Consider the following 7,523-nt stretch of genomic DNA (forward strand, 5'->3'; position numbering starts at 1 on the left):
ATCACCTTTATTTATTTCAGCGTCATGTCCACAACGACAAAGCACTCCATCACACAAACATGTAAAAATTTACACTTTGACATTAAAATAAGCCTGATAAGGAACATTGTGGTTGTTTTGTTTGCACGGACTGAAGTGAGGCTGTGGTTTTACTACCACAATATAACTCTGGACCACATTTAAGCATTATCGTGTTCAGATGCATCATGGTTTGTCCTCGAACTGAACCTGTGCCCCTTAAGTTGATGTTCATGTGTCCCACCCCATCAAAAGGATCTTTGTGCACATTAGATGAGTAGCAGAGCCACAAAGTGTGACTGATGTGGTTAAGATCCAGTTTAGGGGAACCACAGTCACATCAACACACATCCTCATTCATGAAGCCATGTAGAATAGAAGAAGCACTTAGAGAGGGAGAACTTTAAAGCGCATGAATTCTGTTTAGCGGAGCCCAAGGGAAGCAGACAGCTGCTCATGCCATTACAGCGAGGACATCTTAGATTTCTGTCACTTATTTCAGACTTGATTGATTAAATGCACGTGCAGCAATGTTGCCGTGGATACTGCAGCTTGGCGCGGTGTCTTACGCTCTCTCTCCGTCTCGCTCAAACCCCAAAGATGATTCTGAGGTCGGCCAAGGAGAGTTTGGTGAAGGTGCTTCCTGTTCCCGACAGCACGTTCTGGGCCAGCTCCTTCTTCCTCACCTGCAGCGTGGAGATCTTCTCCTCCACCGTGCCCTCACACACAAACCTGCAAAGACACACACACACACAGAATCCTAACTTATAAATCCTCTGACCCTCATGGCTTCCCTCTGTTTGTGTGTTGGTGAAGTTTGAGAGCTCGTTCACCTGTGGATGGTGACGTCTTTTCTCTGTCCCACTCTGTAGATTCGATCACAGGCCTGATCCTCCAAGGCCGGATTCCTGTGTGAGACCAAAGTGTTTTACTTCCTAAGAGATTAGTGTTTAGGTGGCAAATAAAAAGAAATTCATTTAAATGTTCTATTGCAAAGACGTCTTTAGGCCTTCAAGGGTTAAATAACTTTTATACTGTTGCTAAAGGAAAGGTGTGGAGGATGTGATCTTTGTCTTTATCCGGAGGAACAGATGATTGTCCTCCACATGATTGGAACGTTTTCTTTACCAGTGCATGTCCATGAGGAACAGGTGATTCCCCCCGATGAGGTTGAGCCCAACGCCTCCAGCACAGAGAGAGACCAGCATCACCTGCAGCAGAAAGCAACAAGTCCTCACTCTACGCCCTCCACTGCTCCAAGGAAACAGGGGGCAGCTGTCAGTCCTTCCTCTTATCAGGAGCGATGAGGAGTTACCTGTGGCCCTTTAGGGTTGGTGTTGAACTCTTCCACGAGGTCCATGCGGCGTTTGGGGTTGACCGTCCCGTCGATGACGGCGTACTTCAGGCCCATCTGACGCAGGTGAGTGGCCACGATTTGAAGCATGCTGGTCCACTGGGACACGATCACGCTGGACACAGACAGACAGGAAGACGCATTTGTATCAGTACCAAAGAATCACTGTAGATGTCCTATGAGTTTGAACTTGTCATTGACGGTGATGAAGGACACACATGTTTGGACACTTTGGAGAGCTTACCTCTTCTGATCGTCACTTCTCTCTCTGATCGACTCCAGCTCGCTGACGATGGCAGAAATCTAGAAGAAGCCAAAATGACATTTCGTGTTTACTCAAATAAAAATGAAAAAAGAATCCCTTTCACACGGAGAAACGCCATCACTGACGAGCCTTTGGCAGCGGTAAGCGGCCGCTCACCTTAGTGCTGCTGCTGGTTCCCTCAAATAGTCGAGAAGCGAAGCGGCTGCCATTCAGGGCCACCGTGTCTTTGGGGTCGGGGCCCGAGGGCGAGGGGCTGGACGAGAGGCACAGAGCGTTGAGCTGCTCCTCCAGAGACAAGACCACGCCGTCACCCTGGAGCTCTGACGAGTCCAGAGTCTGAGCGGGGAGACGGAGAGAGACAATAAGACGTCTTCTGTCAGAGGATCGGCGTGCGTGCGTGCTTGTGTGTGTGTGCGTGTGTATACCTTCTTCAGGAGGGACAGGTGGCAGCAGCACTGTCGGAGACGCAGCAGCAGAGACAGGATGTGGACTGTGCTGGACGCCTGCTGGGGCTGCTGGGAGCTAGACGTGGCAGGGTCCGACTGGGACTGGGACATCCCAAACTCCTGGGCCACTTGGGACAGGAGACACGCCAACACTGGTAAATGCACACACACACTCTGTTGTACACTGTAACACCAGGTGAGGTCTCACCTTTGTCAAAGGGATTGGGCGTGGATGCGTTTCCCTTCTTCACGTCATTGCCTTCATGTCTCTTCAGGTAGTTCTGTAAAGTAGATCTGGGAGCAAAACAAGTCCACATTCTGGTATCAAAATCTACTCCAGAACGAGCTTTGTGTCCATCCAGGGACCTTAAGGCCTCCTGTGACCTGGGACAACACGCTGCACCCTCAACATCTTAAATATGAGCGGCGCCTGAGCCACACTGCCGTTACCTGGACTGGGCGAAGACCACGTCATACACGGCCTGCTCATCCTCAGACAGCGTGAGCCGGTGAACCTCACAGGTCCGATCAGGAAGAGACACCTGGAAGAGTCAGCGTGAGAGATGATCCCCCACCTATAAGCACTGTGTGTGTGTGTGTGTGTGTGTGTGTGTGTGTTTGCGCCCACCAGTGGTTTCCCCTTGGAGTCCAGCTGGTTCTTGGTTCTCCTGAGCAGCAGCGTCCGTGTGAGGATGTTGAGTCTCTCTCTCCCTCTGTTGGAGCCGTTGTCCACCTGAGCCTTCCACAGTTTATACTCGTCAAACGGAGAACAACGCAGGAACCTGAGGCGACGGCGAGATGTTTGACTAATAGCACGGTGACGTGTACATACACCGACGTGTGTGTTATCATGATGAATGAGCCTTTGCGTGCAGCTTCCTTACTTGAGCAGCGCATACATGTCCAGCAGGTTGTTCTGGATGGGCGTGCCTGTGACGGCCCAGCGAGCGGCGGCCCTCAGCCGGCACACGGCCATGGAGGTCTGCACCTTGGGGTTCTTGATGTTGTGGGCTTCGTCCAGGACCACGCGGGCCCAGAGCACTCGAGGCAGAGGAGCGGAACCTGCAGGCTGAGGAGGGACGGGAGGTTGGTTGGAAGAAAGAGGGGGTTTCTACAATGGGATCAGATCCCATGGCTCAGCCTACACACCACATCATCAGCACTGTGGTCTGGACCCTCAGACTCCTCCTTCTGAGCTGGGAACTCTTTGGAGACAAGACTGTACGTCGTCACCACCACATCATGATCTGCCAGCCTGAGGGACGGCCAGAGGAAAAGAAGAAGAAGAAGAAGAAGAAGAAAGAGAAGGCTTAACCACTTCATTCCCAGAAGGTGAACCAGCAGAGCAGACCCTCTGTTTAACGCTCTGCCTCTCTGTCAACTCCCCCCCTTTGCACCCCTTTTTGCAGGTGTGTGCAGAATACATTCTGAGAGTGTGTGTGTGTGTGTGTGTGTGTGTGTGTGTGTGTGTGTGTGTGTGTGTGTGTGTGTGTGTGTGTGTGTGTGTGTGTGTGTGTGTGTGTGTGTGTGTGTGCGTGCGTGCGTGTGTCCCTCACACTCTGGCACGCTTCTCTCGGTTGGGCCCGTGGTACAGGTACACGGTCAGCCGGCCTCCCTTCACGTGTCTCTCGATCTCCATCTTCCAGTGGTGGATCAGGGAGGCGGGGCAGATGATCAGGGTGGCTTTGGACACCACCAGGCTGGAGTCTGCAGGAGGAGGAAGAACCAGCAAGGAGGCTCACACACCTACAGACTCTGACTGGACCCTGATACTCTGATGTATGCGGCGTGTTGCCTTCACAGACCTCCGTAAAGCCACAATATTATCACAGAGAAGATGAGAAGTTCCAGTTACCGCTTTTGGAGAGCCAGCGCTCCGGCTTCTTGTCCTCCTGCTGGTCCTCTTCCTTTTTGGCCTTCCTCTTCTGGGCCAGTATAAGAGCGATCATGGTCAGGGTCTTTCCCAGGCCCATGTCGTCGGCTGAGTCCAAACAGGAGACAAACATACGGTGAGGCGTTCACGACACTGCAGAGGTCACACTGTAAAAGAAGCATTACAAATATCTAACTTACCCAGAATTCCTCCACAAGGACTCTGTGTTTCTCTCCAGAGCAGCCAAGCCAGCGCTCTCCTCTGATGGGCCAGAAGGGTCACCTGCTCAATCAATCACAAGAGGAGAGGGGAGGGGAGGAGAGGAGAGTGAACAGGCACCAGGGGCACTGTCCCTTTAAGGCCACCTAAAGAAAGCCTGCTCTGCTCTGAGGCAAACCCACACAGACGCTCACCTTGATGCCCCTGGGGTCGGGGGCCTCGGCCTCGGGCCCCGGACAGGACTCCTGTGAGCGGTGCAGATGGTCGATGGCCTCACAGGTGGCGTTCTTCACGGCCAGCAGACGATTCTCAGTCATCCTGCCGCCATAGAAGCCCTGAACCTGCGAGTTTGCTGAGGGAAGGAAGGGCTGAGTATCACCGTGAGGAAGGACTCAGGATAGGTCGGCGAGTAAACCTACGTACCTCCATACGTCTGGGTGCAGCTCTGGCCCAGCTGGAGGTCCAGGGAGCCGCCTGGAGCCTGGGCCAGGGGGGGCTGCTGGGTCGGGAGGGCGGGGAGCAGGATGGTCCCTCCCTGGCGGCTGAACGGGTTAACCTTACTGTGGGCGCCGCCGTCGGCTCCATGGCCACTTTGTCCACCAACCCCGGGCTCTGGAAACCATCCAGACGTTAACAAACACGTTCACGATTCCTCTCATTTTTATATTAACCCCGTCTCTACTGTCACTATACATCCTTCTGCAGTGCAGTGCAGTGCAGTGCAGTGCAGTGCAGTGTGAAGTGAGTTACCAGGCTCACGAGCAGCAGTGAGGCTCAGAGACTCCAGCGCCTCCTCCAGCTCCTTCACCTGAGTCCTCAACCTCTCCCCTCTATCTGGCAGAGCCGACACGTTCACCACAGACAGAGTGGCCTGAGAGTGAGAGAGAGAGAGAGAGAGAGAGAGAGAGAGAGAGAGAGAGAGAGAGAGAGAGATTTGCTCATTTGTCGTCGACAGCAGCCGGAGCAGGAAACAGCGTGGAAGAACAGAAACTGTCTCACCTTCTTCTGTTTGAGCTGAGCTGACAGTAAGCTGTGCAGGCCTTGGGGATCTCCCTGTTGACCTTTGACCTGCTGGGAGGCCGGCTGGAACCCTGGGAAGGAGGTGATGGGCTTCTGGACAGAGGAGGTGGGCGGAGTCTTCTGAGCGGTGGAGGTGGGCGGAGTCTTCTGAGCGGCGGGCGTCACCGACACCAACTGCACGTCATCGTCGTCGCTGAAGTCCCCGAACGGAGTGGCGACTTTCGATGCTTCTGACCCGTCTGGCGCCGTGGCGGGTTTGGTGTTTGGGTTTGTAGATGTTTGCTGATCTGGTGGCTGGGTGCTGTGAGGCAGGTCAGACGGGTCAGACGGGTCAGACGGGTCAGACGGGTCAGACGGGGGGCTGTGGGTGTTATCGGCCTCTCTAGAGGCAGATTTGTGGAGGCTGTCCTTCCCCTCAGAACCTCTTCCTCTCCCAGCGCAGGGCTCAGGGGTCTGCTGTTCCTTGTGAGGGTCAGCTGGCTTCACGCTGGAGGCAGAACTCTTCTTCTTTACCTCCTCCCCCTCACACTTCTCCTCTTGGCCCTTGGCTTTCTGCTCCTCATCTGAAACCCTCTTCTTTATTTTCATCCCTGGTGGAAGTTGTTTCCCTCTGTATTTCTCTGACTCAGCACTTTTGCTCTCTTCTTCTTCTTCTTCTTCTTCTTCACCGTCTCTTTCTTTCACCTCTCCAGCTTTCTGGTCTCTCCCTCTCTCCTCTCCCTCGTCACACAGCGTCTTCCTCCACTCAGAGTCCTGGTCCGTCTTGCTGGGGGCCTTGAAGGGGTTCCGTACGGGCGGCAGACAGGAAGGCTGCAGCTGTCTGTCAGCCAGAGGCTTCTTCTTCTCCTTATCAGGCTGCAGCGATGGACCAGAACACGTGTTTACAAACCTGCAGCATTCTGATTTCATGTTATTTTACAGAATTGAATGGTTTAGGATAGAGATCCATGAAAGCATGCAGATGATTTGAATTCACTACTTAAGATGTTGTGTGTGTGTGATGTGTGTGTGTGTGTGTGTGTGTGTGTGTGTGTGTGTGTGTGTATGGTGATGGACTCACGGCTGACCAGGGAACGTTCCCACACCACCTCTGACCTGCTCTCTTACCCACAACACACCGGTAGAACAACCTGGAAACAGAGACATCAGGTAAGAAAATCAGAAACATAAGGAGGAATTTGTCAAGCACACACACACACACACACACACACACAGGCGAACAGGGACAGGCGGGCAGGCCTTGCTCTTTCTCTCCTCACCTGAAGCTCTGCTGCTGCTGGCTGAAGGTCAGGGCTTGGAGCTCCACCATGGAATCTTCATGTTGGAGGCAATGGGAGGCTGGAACACTGAGGGAGAGACACATTACAGAAGCAGTGTGTAAGCTGGTGAGTCCAACATGAGCTCAAAGCCTGTGTGTGTGTGTGTGTGTGTGTGTGTGTGTGTGTGTGTGTGTGTGTGTGTGTGTGTGTGTGTGTGATGATCTTCATACCTTGCCTGCTGGCTGAACTCACAGCCTTGTTTGTCGACGCAGACGTAGAAGCTTCTGCCTTTGTTTGGTCCATCTCTAACACCCGTCTTCAACATACACACACTCCCTGTTTAGAGACAGAGAATAAACCTTATTCTGTCACATTGAAAAAGTGTGCTCCATTCAAAGTGACAAATGTTCTTGTCTCGGACTCAGATGATTGCATCATAAGTCAGACCCAATGAGAACCCAAGAGGCAGCTCAGTCTACAGGTACTGGTTCATCTACAACTTGAGAAAAGACGTGTAATAACCACATAATGCAACATTTTGCTTCGCTAATACAACTATCGAGTCACAATAAACCTATGAGCCCCACATAAACACATTTTCCTTCATATTTGACCATAAACACTTAAGTTCAAGACAATTCAAATAGTAACTAACTACTAAGTAATGTTTGAAAAATAAACCAAGTCAAACAAATGTCAGACTGCCATGTCATTGTGAGTTTTGATAAATCTAAAGTGAACCACTTGAGGTTTCGTAACTGCACTAATAGACGCGCAGCAACAATTTAAACTGCGGCATCAGGAGGCACGAACAGAAACTGCAACTGTCACGCGCTGCACAGAAAGACCAAGGTAAACCTGAGCCCCGGAAACTAAAATAAAAGGCCAAGTCCATTTTAAACACGAGAATCACAACTTATTCACGTCTACGCACCATGAACGCCACAGCGAACCTTTTCCATCGCTCACAGACCGACAGCAGACTTTGTTGCTAGACGTAAAATTCGGAATTTCTCTTCCACCAATAGCAAACGTGAGGGAGTACTTCCGGTATGTGTATCGCAGTAAA

General features: G+C 52.0%; 1 protein-coding gene across 1 annotated transcript; it reads right to left on the reverse strand.

Annotated features, from left to right (window-relative positions):
- Nucleotides 1-162: 162 nt before the first annotated feature.
- Nucleotides 163-7,523, reverse strand: LOC142988627 (transcription termination factor 2-like). The gene is made up of 23 exons (XM_076137851.1): nucleotides 7,389-7,523; nucleotides 6,685-6,790; nucleotides 6,455-6,541; nucleotides 6,256-6,325; nucleotides 5,175-6,050; nucleotides 4,926-5,046; nucleotides 4,599-4,787; nucleotides 4,370-4,527; nucleotides 4,157-4,238; nucleotides 3,939-4,064; nucleotides 3,640-3,790; nucleotides 3,233-3,338; nucleotides 2,968-3,152; nucleotides 2,712-2,865; nucleotides 2,534-2,625; nucleotides 2,292-2,377; nucleotides 2,063-2,211; nucleotides 1,794-1,973; nucleotides 1,617-1,675; nucleotides 1,334-1,487; nucleotides 1,147-1,229; nucleotides 852-926; nucleotides 163-750 (listed from the first exon to the last, which is right to left on the reverse strand). The coding sequence occupies exons 1-23, from the start codon at nucleotides 7,414-7,416 to the stop codon at nucleotides 606-608; spliced, it is 3,462 nt and encodes a 1,153-aa protein (XP_075993966.1). The 5' UTR covers nucleotides 7,417-7,523; the 3' UTR covers nucleotides 163-605.

Source organism: Genypterus blacodes, unplaced genomic scaffold (genome assembly GCF_046128005.1).
Source record: "Genypterus blacodes isolate CSIRO-AG114 ecotype Tasmania unplaced genomic scaffold, CSIRO-AGI_Gbla_v1 ptg000337l_1, whole genome shotgun sequence".
In the NCBI taxonomy this organism is placed as follows: Eukaryota; Metazoa; Chordata; class Actinopteri; order Ophidiiformes; family Ophidiidae; genus Genypterus; species Genypterus blacodes.